The sequence below is a fragment of the Patagioenas fasciata genome, chromosome 1 (assembly GCF_037038585.1).
Source record: "Patagioenas fasciata isolate bPatFas1 chromosome 1, bPatFas1.hap1, whole genome shotgun sequence".
Taxonomy (NCBI): Eukaryota; Metazoa; Chordata; class Aves; order Columbiformes; family Columbidae; genus Patagioenas; species Patagioenas fasciata.
Window position 1 is genome coordinate 149,003,455 of NC_092520.1, and position 21,060 is coordinate 149,024,514.

The 21,060-nt window shown below is 40.6% G+C and overlaps 2 protein-coding genes across 6 annotated transcripts in view; both read left to right on the forward strand.

The window, feature by feature from the left end:
• The window catches only part of CAPRIN2 (caprin family member 2), a 35,593-nt gene extending 24,049 nt beyond the window's left edge, over positions 1-11,544 (forward strand). For all 4 annotated transcript variants that reach the window (XM_071817275.1, XM_071817269.1, XM_065841869.2 and 1 more), the window contains 7 exons: positions 556-666; positions 1,279-1,431; positions 4,406-4,589; positions 6,798-6,983; positions 8,240-8,340; positions 9,090-9,156; positions 10,630-11,544. In XM_071817275.1, coding sequence (XP_071673376.1) covers positions 556-666; positions 1,279-1,431; positions 4,406-4,589; positions 6,798-6,983; positions 8,240-8,340; positions 9,090-9,156; positions 10,630-11,198 — 1,371 coding nt within the window. In that variant the 3' untranslated portion in view covers positions 11,199-11,544. The remainder of the gene's footprint in view (positions 1-555; positions 667-1,278; positions 1,432-4,405; positions 4,590-6,797; positions 6,984-8,239; positions 8,341-9,089; positions 9,157-10,629) is intronic.
• Positions 11,545-19,075: 7,531 nt separating this feature from the next.
• The window catches only part of IPO8 (importin 8), a 52,834-nt gene continuing 50,849 nt past the window's right edge, over positions 19,076-21,060 (forward strand). The window contains exon 1 of one of the 2 annotated variants that reach the window (XM_065841884.2): positions 19,076-19,236. In XM_065841884.2, coding sequence (XP_065697956.2) covers positions 19,078-19,236 — 159 coding nt within the window. In that variant the 5' untranslated portion in view covers positions 19,076-19,077. Of the gene's footprint in view, positions 19,237-19,282; positions 19,471-21,060 lie in introns of those variants that run through there. The other variant, XM_065841893.2, reaches the window with a different exon arrangement.

The following is a 21,060-nucleotide window of genomic DNA, read 5'->3' on the forward strand; positions in this document are numbered from 1 at the left end:
AGGGCACTCTCGTGGTATGCAAGTGCAGTTCTGTCAGCACCTGTGATGGTAAACCTGGTGAGAATGGGACTGGTAGCCTTTAGCCCTAGGCTGTGTATCTAAGTATGAGTAACTCTTAAACTTAGCATTACAAGTATGAGCCAACTATAGAACATGCATGTTTTGCAATAGCAAACCAAAGTTTGGCTCTGAAGCCTTGTTTGACAGAGTTTATCAGAAGCTCAACATCAGACATGTCTTCCTATTTAATTCAGGTCTGTCACAGACTTTATTGTAAATAACTGCTTGAAGCAACCTACAGTTCTTAAAATTGTCTGACTTAACAGGGCTTGTTGTACATCCTCTTGTGCAAGAAGGATAATATAAGTCTGAACCTCTAAAGCTACTTACTTTAAGCTTTTGGTTAAGATGCCTATTTAGTATGTTTACTTTGGACCTAATGTTTGTCATGGTCTTTCAAAACCTATTTGTATTATTATGCATTGGTATTTCATAGAACTTTGTGCTTTCTGCAATACTTCTTGTAATAGCAGGTCCATGTATGGTTTCTTCTAGGCATCAGCATCTCTTTCTCAAGAGACTGAGAAATATGCTTCCCAGCCACTGTATCAGACAAGTTCACATATTTCTGAGCCACTGATATCTAAAAAGATTGAAATTGCCCAGGTAAGCTCTCACAAATACAGGTAAGGTAGATATATGCCTTACATCCCTTTTGACTTCTGATTCATATAAATATTGGTATTAAAAATCAATACTTCCTTTTGCCATCTGCCCAGATGAGACTTAATACTGGTTAATACTTGTCTGCACAACTCAGCATTGTTTCTAATCTGAAACATAATTAAGTTGGGAGGGGAAAAAATCAACCCCCCTAAACTTCCTGAGTTCCTTTGGAAAAGAGAAGTCACTTTTAATATCAGCCAGAGAATAGTCTTCCAATAAATGGAACATAAGGCATTCTGTGTTTCCTTAGTGGTGGGGGAAAATACCTAAAGTCTCTTGATTGCAAAATTATTACAATGAGTGGTATGTATAGTAGCTCATAGGCACATTTCACTTAATCAGCAGAGACTGCAATAGAAGTACTGTTTGCTGAGAATGCACAGCAAGATTTGAAATTGTAAGCAAAAGCTCTTTTGTAGCTCTACTATGTCCAAATGTCATCCTGTAGAAACTGCTGACTTCTGTCAGTCTAGGCTTTAGAACAAATTAACTGCTTCTGTTACTGCCTGACGACTATCAAGTGACCTTTCATTACATTTGTTCTTCCCTCAGGCAACTGTTCCCCTCTCAAGCGAACCGCAGTCACCATTGCCTACTTCAAGCACCTCTATGTCCCCAGTACCACCAGCACAAAGCTTTCAGTCTCCTCCAGCAACTAGCAGTTCTGTCACAATAACAGCAGCTCCCTTCCAGGCTATGCAGACTGTAAGTATGCAAATTGAGGCTACAGAAGAATAATTGACAATAATGTTAATAACTTAGTCCTATTACTGAGGGACTGGCTCTCCTTGATATAGTGCAGAACTTGATAGATCACTTTGTTTTATTGTTAAAAATCTGTATTAGACATGTGCTTCTCCAGTGCCTTTAGAACTTAAGAGATCATCTAAGAATAGAGAACCTGTGTGGTTTTTTTCTCTGTAGTTCAAAAAATCTAATGTTGGGTTACTTTAATAGTCTTAAACTAAGATGGAGAAGTCAGACCTTTAATCAACAGATTTACAGCTGTGCCCAAAGGTAAAGTTGACTATACTTAAACTGTTATTGTGCATAAATTTCAAATAATAAAGGCTGCAGAGGAAAGGGGGAATACTGAAGCATATAGCTGTCAGAACTAAAAGCTTTCTGAAGACTGAACCTGTCTTGCTGCTTTTTAAACCATTTGCTTACTGGGATAAAACTCAGTCAATGCAGTCACTGGAATAATGAAAAATGTGTCATTGATAAAGATTGGTGTAGCTCATTATCCTAGCGTGTTAACAAGTAGTCAATATATATGTCTAGGGAACAGTCAACACAGTCTGAGTGGTATTTCTTGCAAGTAGATACTATTTTTCAGATTATACATCATTACTAATGTTTTCTAACATTACTACTGTCCAGTAATCTGCAGTGCAAGCTTAGAGGGACTCAGAGGAAGGATGGCCATTTAGTTGCTAATGTTCCCTTCCCTGAAATTTGGCTTATCTACTCCTTTACCTTCTTCAGAAAATGCTAGAAACCTTAATGTTCTCTCTCAAAAGCAAGCTTAGAGGTCATTTAGGGTTCTCTAAAGGCATTATCAATTCTAACAAATGTATTGGTGCAGTTCCACAACTTGCAGGACAATCTGCATCTTGCAGTATTGAGACAGGTGGTAGGATTTGGTGGAAGAAGGTAGCTAATAGCCTTTCAGAGCACAGGAAATAATGACTAAAACATCTATGATATTCTGGTGTGGACTGTAGTGAATCACTACTGTGACTTTCTCCTTGGTTTTCTGTACTAGTAGAAGAGGCTCAAGTAGAACCTACCTCAGAGGTACGGAATTTTGATATACATTATAAGTAAGGCGAGTGGTGGTAAGGGAGGTTTTTTTCCTAAGCCAGATCCATTTAAATTATTCTAAGTGGCTGGGTGGTGACTTTTTATGGAAGTGGAGAAATAACAGCATGCTATGATCAAGGAACCCATAGTCTTTCTGGGGACCCAGTCTGTCAGAAAAGCAATCTGTCATGATATAAGTGTGGAGCCTTGGTCTCAGTGACAGTGCTAGGAGTGCTTTTGGCTAAAATAGTGTAACTGAAAGTTCACTTGAATTAATGCTGTGGTGTTTTCAGAGATGTTAAACATTAAAGATTTCTTTTGGGATTTTTAGGTCAAACTGGCAAACATTTGTCACTATATTGCTAGGATGTTAATTCCTCCTGTAGTGGTGGCAGTCTTTAACTTCATGGTGTGGGGTTTGTGGTTTTGTGTTTTGTGTTTTTTTTTTTTTTTCTCTACATTGTTTAGATCTCATTGCTGCCAGGAAATCACAGCCATTAGATTTCAGTAGATAGCCAGGAGCCAGAGTTTCTTGCCAAAGAGGAGAGTACAGTGACATAATGGAAGCCTCTGATGGCATGTCCTCAGATTTCTGAAGACGCTGTTGCTGCCATTGTGATTATGGGAACTTAAAGTCTGATCCTACCTGTAGCTGAAGTACTTGGACTAGAATTCTACCTTGTAACCCTTACTGGAAGGAAAAAGTAGACAATCTGCTACAAAAACAGTCCAAGATATGGTGGCTGACAGCCTGACTGCACAGCATCTTCCAACTGCTTTCAGAAAGAGGATTGCTTTGGATTACTTAAATCACTTTATCTGGTGTATCAGAACCAGAATTTATTTTATAATGGTTCAAGCTGTATACTCAATACTTCAGTATCATGAGGGGGTTCTGGGCTGGCTCCCTGTTAGAGGAAGCACTTGGCTTCTTGACACTATAAAAAGTGTTCATTTCCCATTTAACTATAGAGGCTTCTGCAAATGACAAGAACTGTGAAGCTGTTCCTTGCATCTAGCTGTAGTTCGTATTGCCTGGTCTGCCTTCAGTTTATAATCTTGGAAAATGTTTAGATATCTCTAGACTTAGTACTGCTGACAGTTCTTCATGTGAAATTTAGAACCTTCTACTCAAAATAGACTTTTCCTATTTGATACTAGTTGTCACTTGACAGCATTAGTTCTGGTAGTTCTGGGTTATTGGCTATAAAACAATAGTCACTGGAGTGACTGAACTCTGGTTGATTAGATCCAACAGTAATATGTGTACCACCCTCCTGCCCAGGCTGTAACATAATAATTGTATTACAAGACTGTTATTTAGGCTACATGTTTACACTGAGGGAACTTAAAACAAGAATATGGAAGTTGAGGTTTGATTTTTTTTTTTCATAGAGGTGAAGGCTGTTTAATATGGTATTTATCTGAGTGGATAGTAGAGTTGTACCAGGTTTCAAGATGGGTATAAAGACCTCAGTTCTTCTCAAACATAAGTATCTCATCTGAGCATAGGCTGTCCTAGCTTCAGGTCAAAAGCTGTAGGACAGGTACTTAATGAATGAATGCAACAGTCAACTTCCCATAGAAGCAAAATAACTTACTGTATAGTAGCTGTTCTTTTGATCAAACATGGTAGCTATGATCAATCAAGCTGCATTTCTTGGATAGTAGCTATGTAAATATTAAGTTCTAGATGCTTACTGAGAAGGAAAAATCTGGGTTGAAATAGTGTTCTTGATCCTTTCTAAGAAGCAGCTGATGTTCTAAAAATTGGTCTTGGCAGATGGATTTAAACCACAGCATAGCAGGGTGGCGGCATTAGGCAAAGACTTTATCTGGTAGTGTTAAGTACTTGTCTTGAAATATGTTGTAGGTATTTAAAGTGAATGCACCACTGCCTCCACGTAAAGACCAGGAGATTAAAGAGGATTCTTCATATTCAGCAGGATATAACCAGAGTTTCTCTACAGCAAGTACACAAACTCCTCCTCAATGCCAGTTGCAGTCTTCTCATGTTGCAGAACAAACTTCTCTTTCACAAGAATCTCTGTCTTCAGGTGAGAACTGAACTTGTTTCTGTTTTTCAAGCAGTCTTTAAAGTTCTTCAGGTTATAATAATATTTTAATTCATTAATGTGAGTATATTCAGGTTCTTCTAAGTGAAATTCTGAACTACTTATGTAGTACCTGTTAATGTTATGGTTACATCACCTCTAGCTAATGTTATGTAAACTTGATTTTAAAGCTGCTAGCAGGATGATGGGCTGCTTCAAACTAGTTTCTATACTAGTTGTATGGACAGTGACATCTAAAGGCCTGAAAAATAATTTCTCACCTATGAAGCTCAAGTATGCAGTGATACTTGTGAGTCAAACCAGTGTTTGCTCAAAATTGAAGCAGTGATGAAATACTGCATTTGGAACCATTATTTTTGTCTCTGGTAGTAGACACTGGTGTTGTCTGTAGTGCTGGGAGTTTCAGGATGCTAAATAAGAAACTTGGTTTAAGCTTTCTAGTATTTATGCTATGGTACAAGACTAAAACGTGTTACCTGAGAGCTGTTTAGGATTTAGAACATTCTTGTTTTAAGAATGCTGGTATTTTTCCTTTGAACTTACAGTTTACAATACAATTACTGTAAGACACATGGCTGATCTTGACTGTTGCCAAAATCTTCATAGATATTACACCTTGTTATATTAGACATAACCATTCTAGATGTTACTGACAGGTCACATCTGTCTCACCTATTCAATATTGCAGCTGTATCTTGTGATGTTGAAGTGCTAACTTTCTGTAGCAGAGATCCATATTGTTCCTAATTAGGCACCACATTTGTCACTTGTTTGTTACCTAGGAAGCCTTGTTTCCTTACTAGGTGGCTTCAGTCACAAGTTCTTGTAATTCTGTGAGATATTGAGAATCAGCTGAGCTGCAGCAAACTGTTCATGTGCTTTTAGCCTAAAGCAGGTGTAAGCTGACAATGGTCTACTCTGCAGCAAAATGTAATCCTCCTTCTGTTTGTATAGCTCTGACTTCTTACCAATGCTGATTTTATTAGCTGCTTGAGTCTGAGCATCTGACCTGAAGATTACTAAGCTTCTGATAAGTGGGATCATGAGCTGCCTTGTTCAACACAAAACTAACCTGCTTGACATTTAGCTACTGTACCAGGCGAATTTATATAGCTGACACTATGAAACTGAAGTGAGACTAGCCCCTAAATTTGCTTGAAACAGGTTCCAGGGTGAAAGGAAGCTGGCAGCTAGGAAACAGGATTTATAAGACTAATCAAGTGACTCTAGGTCACTTAAAATTACTGTCTTTCTGCCAGAGGACTCTTCTTAGAAATTATAGTAGAAGCAGATTGCTACTGTATGAAGTTAGTGAGACACATGAAGAATGAATTCCAAATAAGGATGTAAGTATAGCAGTGAGGAAAGCATGTTTAGCTTGAATGCTCCTTCTTCTCACTGAGACTACAGGTTATCAGCCTTCTATATGTGTTATTTTTTTGATGGAACATCATGATTTTTTTTACTGATCTTGTGCAGTGGCTCTGCCCAGACTTGAGAAAGGGGTTTAGACTGTCACTCTGAATCAGTTTGAAGCTTTTTTGTTTGATATAAAGTATGGTTTATATCCATGTGTGGCAATGTATTCATGGTTGCAGAGTCTGTATGTAAAGCTGACCACTCAGCCACCCTGTGAGTGAAAAGCATTCTTGAATACCTGTTGCTTGGGGCCAGCCTCCCTAATGACATGTGGTAGGAATGTCTGCTGAAGAGACCAAACTCAAATATATAGCTTTCCAGTTGTCGTATTGCTATCCAGACAAGACTGAGTTTGTTTCATTTCAAAGGATGTTAACAGTGAGATAATCTGGTTTATTACATAGACCACTGAGGTCTTGCTTGTAGAATAGTGTTGGTTCTAAATGAAGACTCTTAATCAGATGTTACTTTATTTTATTCTAGCTTAGTTATATTCTTCACACTGTTAGCAAGCTTGCTCTCACCTACACAACTGGATCCTGTTGAATGCATTAGAGGCTTCCACTGAGCCTGGGCTGTCTACAATATACTTTAACAAGCATCAAGCTCTACAGAACAAAGGGGAGGATCCCCATCCTAGTTGAAGTACTGAAGTGGCACAAGAACAGGATATTCAGAGCAGCCTCATCAGTCTCTGAACTGCTTCCCTTCTAGGTGTGGTAACTTACAGTTACAAAAGTTTTGAATTCATCTATACCTTCTCTTTTTAAGGAGTGAATTATCAACCTGATGGAGCGGTTCCTGTTAGCAATGGTAGCCTTGCCTTTTATCCAGCACAGACTAATGTTATTCCCAGACCCCCTCAGCCTTACCTTAACAGTCGTGGGTCTGTCAGAGGATCTACTAGAGGTGGAAGGTCACTGGCTAATTCATATCGTTCCCCTGGTGGGTATAAAGGTATGTCTATATTTACTACCACCTTAAAAAAAAAACCTGAAAAACCTCCTAATATAGTAAGACTAGAACATGATTTAACATGGTATTAAGTTTAGGTTCTATATGTGAAACTTCTTAAAACAAGACTTCAAGAGCAATGTGAAGAGAATGGGGTCTTCTGTTGTGGAATTTAAGCAAGTCCATTCTGAATTCTTTTTGTAGTCCCTGTACTTTGGGTGTCAGGTGAACTGACAGAGCAATTTCATAGCCTTTTTAATGATGAAAGTAGAAAATTTCTCTAATGGGTTATTAGATTGACTTTTCTGCTTGCTATTTCATTTACCATTCTGAACTTTTAACCCCTTTATTCTTTCTCTTGGCATCTGTCTTGCTAACATTCTGGGCAGGTGTTTTTCTCATCAGATGTCACTTGTAGTATTTGCTCAAAACAAGATACTCTTTGCTTAGTGTTGTTGCCTTTAATATTACCAGGAGAAACTGGGATGGGGAGATGCTCCCAATAGTGGGGAGCCTTTCTGGATTAATAACAAACTGAAGAGTTTTAAGAGGAGGATTGTTTGGTCTGTGTAAATCAATTACTATTTTGCTGCTACCTCAAGTACTACAGAAAGTTTCAGCTGACTTTAAGTAGATATTAACTTAAAGTTGTTGGTAGCTGTGGCCTGTTCCCCTTTGAAATGGAAGGGTCTTTAGCCTGTTGTAGTTGTTTCAGTTATTGGGCTGAGCCTGCTTAATACCTTGTAGGAATGTGTACCAGACAGTGAGTTGTGTTGTTCTAATCTAACAGCTAACTTAACAGTTAAGGGTTTGGTAGTGTCTGGTACTAAATTGCTTGCAGCTCCTCTTTGGTGTTTAGTCTAATAGCTAAAGGGGCTAAATATTATAGTAGCACCTAAGTGTACAACAGTAATAGCAAAAATTAAAGTACTAATTCTATGTTAAAATCTGTCTCTGGATCTAGCAAGTTATTCAGATGTTCCTTGAAGTCCCATTAGTATCAGACAGGCAGTTTTTAAATTCTGATGTTAATACTTTCAAACATGTAATTTTGATACATTTACAGTGGGTAGTTCTGAGTAGCTCATGAAGTGCATCTTTATAGTAGCGAGACTCTGCTACAAATTCTGAAATAAGGAATAGATGTGTAATTGTATAACTTAACAGACATAATTGCCAAAAGGAGCTCTAGTTGTATTCTGGACTTGTGCTGTAAACAATGAATGACACTGATTATTCAATCAACTGTATTTGAACAGGTTTTGATGCTTACAGAGGCTCACCTTCAATAACTAATGGCAGCTATGGCCAGCTGCAGTTCCCTGGTAGAGATTATGCTGGAATGTCTTATACTCAAAGGGTGAGTATTGACTTTGTTTAAAGTAGCCTTTTGAGCACTGTATGGGAGGTAGGTCTAATACTGTAGCTTTTCATTATTGTAACAGATGACTTATTCCTTACAAATCACAGATGATTTCTGTTTCCTAGACAAAAGCCTTTTTTTGGAATAGTAGACAACAGTTGAAATAGGAAGTTGGTTCAGACAGATAAAATCAACCTGTCATACAGAGATGTTAGTCTGAAGGGAATCTCCAAAATGCAAACAGATGGCAAATAGGATGTGGTATGAGTCTGTTTTACTGTGGAGTTTAAAGTTGGTACTCAGTGCCTCTGTATTATAAAATAATGAACTCTTAAAGGGACTAAGAATGTGGTCAGGCAAAAAACAAGAACAACAACAAACAAAACATGTAAAAAAGCAAAGGCTCCTGGTAGGAGGAGGGTCTTCAGCTTTGAAATTAAGTGTATTCTCCTGTACAGATTCAGACTTCTAGCAGACCTGAGAGTTAAGATATTGCTCAGTGAATGGAACTGAGTGTATAGTTCAGAAGCTAACTTGCTAGAACTGGCATTGAAATAGCACTCTTTAGAAGGTATAAAATTAATTTTTCCATAAATAAGGCTGTTTATCTGCATCTTAATTCTGAACTCCCTAATTGTTTATGCTAGACCTTGAATTAATTGTGCAAATGAAAAAATACTGTATGTTAGCCACACTTGTTTTCAGATTTCCTTAGTCATCTTAGTAAGACTTCTGTTCTCTTTTAGGATGTTAATTACCAGCAGTGCTATAAACGGGGTGGGATAACCAGTGGTCCTCGAGCAAATTCAAGAGGTAAGACTGCTCTAAGGTTCCCAGTCATGCTTATGTGCATGTGCACAGCAGATGCTGAAATAGTGTTATTGTGAATAGTGAGGAAAACAGTGTACTATCATTGATCAAACAGATCAAGCTTGCTGTAAATTAACCAAGCTAGATGGAAGCTTAAGTACTGTTCTTAGTTTTGCATAGCAGCAGATTTAATTTCACTATTCTCAATTTATCTTCCCATGTTGGAGTTCTGACACAATGGTACCTTACTGAGCTTCCTTCACTAATAAACTGACTAGGAAAACACACACAGGGTGGTTCTGATGTTGCATTTGGCATCTTAATTGCATGATTCTGGGTAAGCTATCAGATCTTAGAAAATTTGTAAGAACTTATTCTATTAAAATGATTTGTTTGGAAATGCAGCTTTGCTGTAATTCCATGCTGTGGTACAAAATCTAAAATAGACAAGACTAGCTGTTTCAATCCAAGCATGAACAGCATGTATTTTGAAAAGCTGTGAACAAGATTTTTTTAATCCTACTCTATGTGCTGGAAAAAGCTGGACTTGTAGTGCTATAGGTGAAAAGTGACATGAATAGAAATGATGGATCACTACAAAGAATAAAGGAAAATTATGGCATATGGAAACTTTATTTAAAAATATAAAGCAGGTCTTCCCTCAGTCTGAGAGAGAACTAGATATACTTCATAGTATATCTCTTCAGAAGAAGAGAATTAGAAGAAATTGTGGTGAGTCAACAGTTGAGAGAAGTGCTTGTTAGCATTAAGATATCATAGCAATGTTACTTAATTTTATTGGTTATCTTAAGGTGTTGCTTTCCAGTAGAAACGACAATGGCTTGTAACTTGAGGGTGACTGCTTTAAATTTCTCGTATCCATTAATGTTCTCATTCTAGACTCTTAACTTGTATATTTGGAAAGAAACAGCTTCATTTTGGGAAGTAGGGTGTGGAGAATGCTTAAAAGCAATTCTAGTTCTTCAGACTTAAAATATTTTAGCACTGTAAGTTGATATGACCTACTAAGGAAACAACTCCAGAAGAACAGTATTGAAAGAACTTGAAGTGAAATTTCAGGTCTTAAAGATGACTAAATGACTAGTTAGTTCTTGATAATATTTGCCTTTTTTTTGCTTTTTTCAGAAATTACATTTTTATTTCTGCTCAAAAGTTAACATGTGTTTTTTAATGATAATGTATATGGCAATACTAAAGCTAAAACTACTGCAAGCTACTGCTTTCTCCTACTTAAAAGCAAGAGTAGTTAAATTATGGTGCATCTAGCTGAATGCAAGTGTGATGAATGTAAACCAGCTTCAAAGTTCTGTTCTCACTAGGGTACTTCAACTTTCTGTAGCTAAAAGTCAAATCTGTTGCAAAGCCCATACAGTTGCTGCTTAAGATGATGCCCACAGGTTTAAGGGTATCATTCTATTATAATACTTATTTATCATTGCTAATGATCTTTAACAGCAGGGTGGAGTGATTCCTCTCAGGTGAGCAGTCCAGAACGAGACAATGAAACCTTCAACAGTGGGGACTCTGGACAGGGAGACTCCCGCAGCATCACCCCTGTTGATATGCCAGTGACAAGTCAAGCTGCTGCCATACTACCAGTGCATGTCTACCCCCTCCCACAGCAGATGAGAGTTGCCTTCTCTGCTGCTAGAACATCCAACCTGGCCCCTGGAACTCTAGACCAGCCAATTGTGTTTGATCTGTTGCTCAACAATCTTGGAGAAACTTTTGATATCCAGCTTGGTAGGTTCAACTGTCCAGTGAATGGTACATATGTCTTCATCTTCCACATGCTGAAACTGGCTGTAAATGTTCCCCTGTATGTGAATCTCATGAAGAATGAAGAGGTCCTGGTATCAGCATATGCAAATGATGGGGCTCCTGATCATGAAACAGCCAGTAACCATGCAGTCCTGCAGCTGTTCCAGGGAGACCAGATCTGGTTGCGTCTGCATCGAGGAGCCATCTATGGAAGCAGCTGGAAATACTCCACTTTTTCAGGATACCTCCTTTATCAGGACTAAAAAATCCAGTGCAATGTTTACAAAAGAGCTGCTCCAAACACCTTGGTGGAGGGGGGTGGGACTAGCTTTGCACTTACTACTGACTTTATAGAAGATATGTGGTTCCTTTATTGGGGGAAATGATGGTCCTGTTGTGCAAGGTGAAATCATGGAGTTGGGGTACTGAATCAGCACTAATTTGGCACTTTATCAGTTGTGATGTAGCCTTGCTAGTAAAGCTGTGAATGTATATTGTTTGCACTTACCCTAAACTGTATTAATGTCCAGCTTACTACACTATTGATTGCCTCGAGTATGGGCTATTCACAATGCCTTGTTGTGCCTCAATAAAACAAGTTAATATGCATTTTAGTATTAATCTTGCCAGTGGTCTTTATTTTCAAAGTACATCAGAGCTTGTTCCTGATGTAGGGTGTACATGTATGCTGTTATGTAGAACTTGTCTTCAACTTTCAATGATTCAGGGTAAACTGTATAGATTAAATGGGATTACTTGTTTACTTAGTTTTTGCTTGATGCCATTCTCAATAGTGTTCTATTGATCAAAAGGAATTCAAGAGTTAGTTATATACCTGCTTCCTTTTTAACTGAAAGTCAAAGTGAAATGCTATAGACTTTGTTAGGACTATTTATTTTAAATGCACATCCTGTCAAAATCTAGTGTTGCCACATCTCCTGGCCTTCAGCAGTAAAGTAGCTGAAATTTTTAAACCTCAAAACAGTCACCAAAGGGCCGGCTCACACTGTTTGTTACTTAGCTGCAATATATTAAGTTAAAATTGACCATTGTGAAGCACAAACATGTATGGCTTCACTCCCCCATGAGACTTGGATTGGATTGTAATGCAAGTTCTCTTCCTTTCAGAGAACTAAGAAACTTTATTTGTAGTTGGAACCTGCTGCTTGTGTGTTAAATCAAACCTGAATACAAATGCTAGGAAGCATTTATTGGAATTCCTTATAGCACAGGGGCTGTGTGGCCAGCAATCTCTTGTGGCCTGCAAATGGAAAAGCCAATCATGTATGTCCTTGTCTAAGCAGCAGCATGTCGCATACTATAAAGCACTTCAGTATTTAAAATGGAAGTATAAGCTAGTAAGAAGACTGTAGGTCACTGGCTCTACTTCTAAAAGCTTCAACAGTTTTAAAAGCTTCAATAGTTTGCTTTAGCAGTAGGAAGTACTTCATCTGAGTGTACTAAGGTACACAGTACAAAAGCCTGACTGGTGTATCTAAGAATGAACTAGAACTCTGCAAAGTAAAGAACTTTACAGCAGCGTAAAAGTAGTCCTGCTTTCTGCTTATTTAAATGAAACTAAAAACTTAAATTTGACCTGGTATAAAGCTGTTGTCTCCTGGTAACTAGCTTTACAACTTCCACTGTAAGCAGTTCTCCCCTACTACCATGCAGTTACCAAAAGTTGTCTGGTGTGACTTCAAGTCACTGCCGGAAAGATGTTGGTTTTATTCCAGGCTTGCATTTCTTTTTCACATAAATTTTTAGAAGGTGATCTTAATGCAAGTCCTGGTTTAATTTCTTTGAGGTCTGAGGTGAAAAATTTGGGATAAAGCTTTAGGGAACCCAGGGTGTGTGTGCGTGGTGTGTGGTTTTTTTTTTTTTTTTTAACCACTGCAGACAAAAATATCAAGCCCTAGCCATTGAAAACTAAGCCTGTACTGTGTATTTTTAAATGTGCTAATTCTGATTCTAACCTATAAAGCAGCTTATTTCTAAAACACTCTCAATAATAAAGGCTAAGTGGCAGGAGTTTAACTAGCATTTTTTTTCTCAAACTGCTAACTCTTCTTGTACATAAATATGGGAATATGGTAGATCGGCCTAAGTGCTAGGGGTAAATTCCAGCTTGCAGTAGCTTTGTGGCTTTGGATGGACTTTGCTTTTCTAGCAGACCTGCAATTCTGGATTTTTAGACAGATAGAGCACTGACCCAGTCACTCTTCCAAGTTGTTTGCATAGGGACTAGTAAATAAGCCCTATTCTGTGTATAGCAGTAGGGTAGCCCTTGTGCCTCAGGCTGCCATAGTGCAGACTTCTTAATTTAGCATGCAGCTTATCTTTCTTGGGTTTATTATATGTACTTGTATGATAGATTTCTTAGTTTTAAGAATACGTTACTAGTATTTCTCAGCATTGCTAACAAGCTTGGCCTTTGGCAGTGTCAGATATGTTTACTGTGAACACATGAAGGATGTGTTGGTTCTAATGTTCCAGTTCAATTGAGCCCAGATGACTGCGTGGTGGACCCATGTTATGCTTTGTTTCAGACTGATTTGGCAGGTTTTTTTCTTCGTGGCAGATCTATCAAAACTTGTGTATCTCCAGCTTGCATATATTTTAAGATACCTAAGTAAGCATCTCAATTTCAGAGCTAGTTATCCATCTGTGGAACCAAGAAGTGATGATGAAACATGAAATCTAATCGTTACACTACCCCTTGATGGTAAACTTGACTGTAAATCATATAATGGATGGCTTTAAAAGACTTCATACTTTTGTAAGCTTTATCAGCTTGAACTGGAATCATCTTTACAGCACCAGCTACTTTCAAATAAAATGTCTGGTTTTCCCAATTTTGGTTATTAAAACAACCAACCAACCACTTGGCAGTTCTACTCCATACAGTAACTGAACACATCAATTTTATCCTCTAGCATTCTCATGTAGCTCCCTTAGCTAGAACTATTGGCTTTCACTGTGCTTCTGACTGGAGCTGCAAACCTCTGTTACGAAAATGAATATAAATACAATTGAACAGTTACTGTCATAAAAATGTTTTCAGACAAGATGTGACTCAAAAGGCTAGTACTGAACCTTCCTACATTAAAAAAAAGTACTGCAAAAGACCAAGCAAAACACCTCCTTTCCACACTAGTAGCTGGCCAAAATCCACTGGTAGAAAATTTCTAATCTTTCAAATACCTAGAAATATGACTTCACGTGATTTCCCATAATGATAAACACTAGGCTATTGATACCTCAATCCTCATTCTTTGTTTTTCTAGATTAAAACTTGTTTTGAAAACTTCCCAAAGTACTTTGGAGTATTTCAGTGCTCTATTTGCCAGCACAGTTTTAGTTACCTTGGCACATGCAGAGTAAGGACCTAGAATCGTATTCTAGTTCTGGATGAAGATTTGAACAGGTGAGTTTCACAACTTGAAAATATTTGTGGTAAGACCAGTATAGAGTTCATGTAAATACTATCTGCCAATACTTTTGGTTCCATAGTTGTTAAATGAAGTTGCTTGAGTTGTTGCACCAAGTAGCTAGCATGCACCATATAGGGATGATCATCAGGTCTTACTAATACATACAAGGGGGCACCGTAGTTCTGCTAACTTCCTGTTGCTGTGTTCTGCTATGCAAATCAGATATCTCCTAAATTCTCTCCAGATTAGTTATCTTATGCAGCCTGCTGAAGATAAATTGTAAGGAACTAACACTAGTTTTGGATTTGGAGTAAGCGAATTTACGTATTTTCTTCTCTGATTTCAGTGAAACACTGGAATGACTTTAAAATAGGAGGGTGTACTGGATTTGGCTGGGACAGAGCTAATTTTTCTCAGAGTAGCTGGTATGGTGCTATGTTTTGGAATTGTGACCAAAACACTGTTGATAAGGCAGGGATGTTTTAGTTATTGCTGAGCAGTGCTTATACAGCCTCAAGACCTTTTGTTTCTCATGCTGCTCCACCAGCCAGTGAGCTCGGGGTGCACAAGAAGTTAAGAGGGGACACAGACAGGACTGCTGACCACATCAGATTAAAGGGACACCCCAGACATATGACATCGTGCTCAGCAATAGAAGCTGGGGGAAGGAGGAGGAAAGGGGGAAGACATTCAGAGTAAGGGTACTTGTCTTTGCAAGTAACCACTGCATGTGATGGAGCCCTGCTGACCTGGAGATGGCTGAACACCTGCCTGCCCATGGGAAGTGGTGAATGAATCCCTTGTTTTGCTTTGCTTGTGTGCACAGGTTTTGCTTTACCTGTTAAACTGTCTTTATCTCAACCCACGTGTTTTTGCACTTTTGCCCTTCCAATTCCCTTCCCCATCCCGCTGGGAGGGGACGGAGGGAAGGCAAGTGAGCGAGCAGCTGTGTGGGATTGAGCTGGCTACTGGGGTTAAACCATGGCAGAGTGTTTCTTAAAGTTTTCAAAGTACTAATGCACTTGTGACTTCTGTGTTTTTTTCCAGGTCATGGAAGTGAGAGGAGACCACAAATGACCTACCAGAATTGGCATGGCTAACTTCCTGCAGCAAAGGAAACCTCCCTCCTGCTGGCTGCAGTGGTGCTGCAGAGAATGTCCCTGCCCTGATGCACCTGTTCAGTTTATGTACCTTTTCCTCCCTGACTGCCACAAATTATCTGCAGCTGCTTTGACAAAACAGTGGGGAAGATGGCTTTGGAATGTTAACTCCGATCAAAGCCTTGTCTCTGGAAACCTGGCATACATTTATCTGCTGCAGATCACCCTTGCTAGCTCTTTATCAAATCTATTCAGGTCTTTTGAGAAAATTAAGTTTGAGAGTCTTGTGGAGGATATGAAAAGTCTGTTGTTTATTCTAACTGGAGATGTACTGTACCATAACCAGATAAAAATGAACGTATGCACTTCTTCACAAGTCTCTGATCAGCTTAGTTTTATGTCTTGTCTCCCAACTATAAACAATTCTATTAAGCATGAAAAAGCTTATAAAAGTGTATCTGCTGATTGAACATTTCCAGGTGGTGTTGTAAAAAAAAAAAAGATTGGACAGTACTAATTTGACTGGAAAGTACTAGTTCATGCAGCTTTTGGACTGCTTGGGTCTTTGATGAGTGAGGCTGTGGTTGATACGGAATGAAGGCTTTATGCTAAGTACAGATCCAATCACTTTGTCCTTAGTTCACTACAATGAAGTACACCCCATATTGAAAACAGCGCATACTTTTAGCTCGTAGCATATCACACAAAGGATTGTTGTCATCTTTGTCATACTTTTCCATGGGTACCTCTTATTAACTACAGCTGATAACCAGAGGCTATTCTAAAGGAGCTTGGATGGCAGGTTAACATAGCAGTTGGTCTATGCCAGCAGAAAGTGTGTTACACACAGCATTCAGCTAAAACACTACCTGCATTTCGAAACAACCAGAAGTCAAAGGACTAATTCTAAGGAACCTGCAATATGTAAGGCTTTTCTCATTTTGCTCCACCTCCCAAAGTTCTTGAACTTAATCAAGTTATCTTGATAGCAACTCTGCCAGGAACTTGGTCTGATTTTTCTAGAGGTCAAACTTAATGTGGCTTTAAAAATCCTTGGCTTCAGCAAGTGACTTGCAAAATATGATTCCCTGTTCTAGATGTTTCATAAACTGTTGTTATAGTACACCTGAAGAGTTTTGGAACTTTAAGAAAATCGTTGCTCTCGCTTGTCTCCCCACCTTCCTTTTATTCTCATCCATTTTTTCCCTGTACTTGCATGCTGGTGTCACTTCAGTTTAATTTAGTTGCTTTTAGTTTCTTTGTATATCACTTGTCCCTTTCACATTGGGTCTTCTCTCACCAGCAGGGTTAGACAGCTGACAAGAAAACCTCAGAATACCTCAGATTCTTCATTTTGCAGTTCCAGATACATTATTTTGAACTAGATTAAGCCCAAAATATTAACAGAATCTTTGCTCTAACAAAAAGGCATATGAGTTCTTGCTTGTAAATAGCTACTTTCATCCTGAAGTTTTTGAAGTTACAGAAAAATATTTCAACTAATGCTTAAACTTATTTTTAGAATAACATAGCCAATGGTATCTATGGAGGTTCATGTTTTACAGAAAGAAATATCAGGCAAACATCAAACCCTGCACATAGCTTGCAAGGATACTACTCACAACGAAATAACTCCTAACATACTACAAAGGGAATAACCATTGTTGAACTGGATGTTACCTGATTGAGAGACTTGCTTGCATTGCCTCATTGATGGCTGTGTGCACAAAAAGTGGGTCTCTAAAGTAAAAGCCTAAGGGTAAAATTTTTTCCACTTTTTATAGTGAATGTTGTGTTAAAAGTGTAGTTTTAAATGCAGGTTGTAAGTGCAATAAAATGCTGAAAAATATTTAAGGAAGATGTTAAAACAGCCTTTGAGCATGTTTTGTTAATTATTGACATGTTTTACATCACTAGCTCCACAAGACTGAAGTCCTTCAACAAATAAATTCAATAACTTTTAACCTCTCCTACCACAGATGAATACACAGAAATGGAATAAACCAGATCTGCTTTTAAACTGTTCAAAACATGCTGAAGGAAGTAGAGATATAACACTAAAACTTTGGTTTTAGTATGAAATATGATCCAAGATCTTTAAAATGAGCAGTTTTCACTGAACTAGTCTTATTTATTATCTTGGCCAAAATGGCAAAGAATTACCATCATGAAAAGGATACACTTTTTACGCTCACATTGTTTTTTGTTTTATATATATTGTGTTTACTGGATATACTCTTGTGTGCTTCTAAGAAGAGATGAAAAGGTGAATGAAAGTACCTACAATGTCTTGCTAGATGCTGTAGAGCTGCATTACTGGAGAACAGAAAGACAGCTCTTGAGTGATAACGATCAGGTGTTTCACACCACTTCAAAAAGTGATGAAAACCACAAGAACACACACAATCTCCAAATGCTAGGTAGGTCCAATTCATTTTTACAGCTAGATTATTTTTTAATTATAAGAAAACTTATCAAGGGACAATTTTTGTATATGAAATCATCATAGTATTATCTGCTTTAATATTTTCTTTGTAAACAATCTAGGAACTTAGGTTATTTAGTGGCAGTCAAGGTGTTGTGGCAAGCCTTACCATATAGTCCTCCGGGCTACAGAAGGGTATCCCTGCCATAAATGGCGCTTCTGTGCATTCCCCATTGTTAAGATGAGTATTCTTCAGTAGAGGTCAGGTAATACATAAGCTGAGGGAAGTACTGCTGTTTTCTTAATTGAGGAGCAATAATGAGAAATGATGTTTTATACTGTAATTAAAACGAACAAATGACATGTCCAATTGTGTTCTTAGGGCATCTGTATAATGGGATGATCTTGTAATTGCCCTTGTGTTTGACTCTTCCAAAGCACAGTGAATAGTCCTTCAGTTCTTTCCACCAGTTAATAACATGTCTCTGGTTTGTTGATGTTATGTAAAACATCACCTGCAGAAGTAACCAAAGAATTTGGCTCACCAAGATCATATTAGTTGTGAGGTTTTCCTGGCATGCTGTTGGTCTGTGAGCTGCACCTTTGACAGCTACCTCACACCTGCAGGGGTGTTTATATCTTCCTTGGGTTCACCTGCATGTTTTCAGGATTTGAGAGGAGAAATAGGACAGAAGTGGAGAATCACAGTGGGGCAAATGCTTGCAGTTAGTAGTGTTTTGATGTTCCTGACAAACCTGAGTGAAAAGCACCTTCCACCCACTTTCACACACAAATATCATTAAGATAAACCACTTTCAGAGTCTGCTAATCTGTATAATAATGAGGGCAAGTACCAGAAGCATGGTAGGAATTGTGATGTCTCTTCCAACTGCACATTTTAGGAAGCTCCTTGCGGCAGATTTCTCTCTCCCCGCGTGTGGTAAGCCGGTCTTGTGCAGGAGCACAGTCCTGAAGTACCTGGATAACCGCGTCAATAACCTTCCTCTCCGTCGCCATGACACCGGTTCGCTATGGGCCTGTTGGTATCTCCTGTTGGTATCTCCAGGGGTGGAGCAAGCGGCAGCTGCATCAGAGGCGGGAGTGGAGGAGTCGCCGGCCCCACACAGACCGTGATGACAGCAGCGCCCCCCGCCGCTCTGTCCCTCAGGGAGCGGGACACGACATGGCCGCCCCCTCACCCCGCCCACCACGGGCCGTCCTTGCTTGTGTCCGTACAACAAGATGGCGGCCACCTCTTGCCGACCTCAGCACGAAGCCAGGAGGAGGCGCTGCGGCCGTAAAGCAGCGCCGCTTTTTCCCGATACCCAGCTGTCGCAAACCGGTGAATGGCTCTGGAGAGGGACCGGGAGGGGGGGTGGGAGACACGAGCCTGTGATTGTAGCGCGGGGGGGGCGGCGGCGCTAGCGGCGGCGGCTCATCTTCCTCCTCCTGCCCCCGGGGAAGCGCTGCCCGCCGGCGAGGGAAGGGGAAGATGGATCCCAACAGGATCATCCAGGCTCTGAAGGGCACCATCGACCCCAAACTGCGTATCGCCGCCGAGAACGAGCTCAATCAGGTGAGGCGCGGGGAGCAACGGGCGGCCCCGGCCGGGACCCGCCGGCCGCCTGCCCTGCCCCGCCCCCGCCCCGCCGCGCCTCATCTCCCCCCGGCCGCCGCGCGGCACGGGGGCACCCGGCCCCGCTGGCAGGGGCGGGAGCGGGGGTCGGAGCGGGGGGGGAGTCGCCCCCTCCTCCGCGCTGAGGCGGCAGCGAAGGGCTGGGGGTGGGGGGGAGACAGGGGTCTCCGCGGCGCTGCGCTCCCCCTGCGCGGGCTGCAGCGGGAAGAGGGGCCGGGGTCGGCGGTGTCCCCAGCCAGAGTGGGGCCTTCCGCGCCGGCTGTCAGCAGGGCCGGGCGGGGGCGGCCTGGCAGCAGGAGGCAGGGGCGCCCCGGTCTGGCTGCCGGGACCCCCGGGGCGGGCGCTGCCGCTGCGGGACTTGCCGGTGCTGGCAGCCTGCGGGTGCGGAGCGGCCCCGGACGCCCCATGTCCGCGGCGCAGGTGCCCGGGCGGGATCGCCGCCCTCACTCGATTTCACCCTTAATTTCGTGACCCTGGGAGCGGGGCGTAGCGAAGAGGAGCGCGGCGGCTCGGTCCTTGGGCTGTCCCGGGCGGTCGCGGTCAGTGTTGGGTGCTGGAAGGCGGGACACTGAGCGCCGCGCTGCCCCGAGCCCGCGAGTGCTCTGGCAGATCACAGTATGTTAGGGATTGGAAGGGACCTCAAAAGATCATCTAGTCCAATCCCCCTGCCGGAGCAGGAACACTTAGATGAGGTTACACAGGAATGTGTCCAGGCAGGTTTTGAATGTCTTCAGAGAAGGAGACTCCACAACCCCCCTGGGCAGCCTGTTCCAGTGCTCTGTCACCCTCACTGAGAAGCAGCAGCTTCTCATATTTAAATGGAACCTCCTGTGTTCCAGTTCCAGATGCACGGTGACAGGGACTCCCGGGTATTCCTGGTGTCCCATTCAGCATAATGCCAAGCGAAACTTCAAGAAAGCCACATTAAGATTTTTGCGGGTAGTATTTATGACGGCATCCTGGACTTAACGTAGTGGGAGTCTGTGCTGAGGCAAAACTGTGACCAAATCTCAGTTTGGACCTTTGAGGAAAGAGAAAGTTCCCTTGCACAACATGAATAAAGCTTTGATCAATTCTGTTGGAAGACTTGGGGTTTTTTTCCGTGTTAACAAAAAGATCAATGGGAATTACTGCTGCTTCAGGATTGCTACTCCAGCTTAATTTTCTATTTAGGCAAATTAAAACTTCTGAATTAGCTGTAGCTAATCCTGGCTTTAGCAGTTGGCAAGTTTCTGTAGTAAATCAGTGGATTAAGTGCTGGGCATTGAGAATGCTCTTGTGGATAGTTAGGTAAAAATGCGAAACTTTTTTTCTTTATTTGGCCTAGTTACTTTAAAAATTCATTAGTACCTATTTTTATACCTACTGTTAAGGGCTGAGAGGGAGATTAAAAATTTTTGTCAGCAGCCTGTTGCACAAGAATCAAAAGTACAGTAATAAGCTGCCATGTGTTTTCCAGGCTCAGAACAAAGAGGCAGATTCCTGGATCTTGCTCCTAAAACTGGCATTTTAACATCACCAATAAGTACT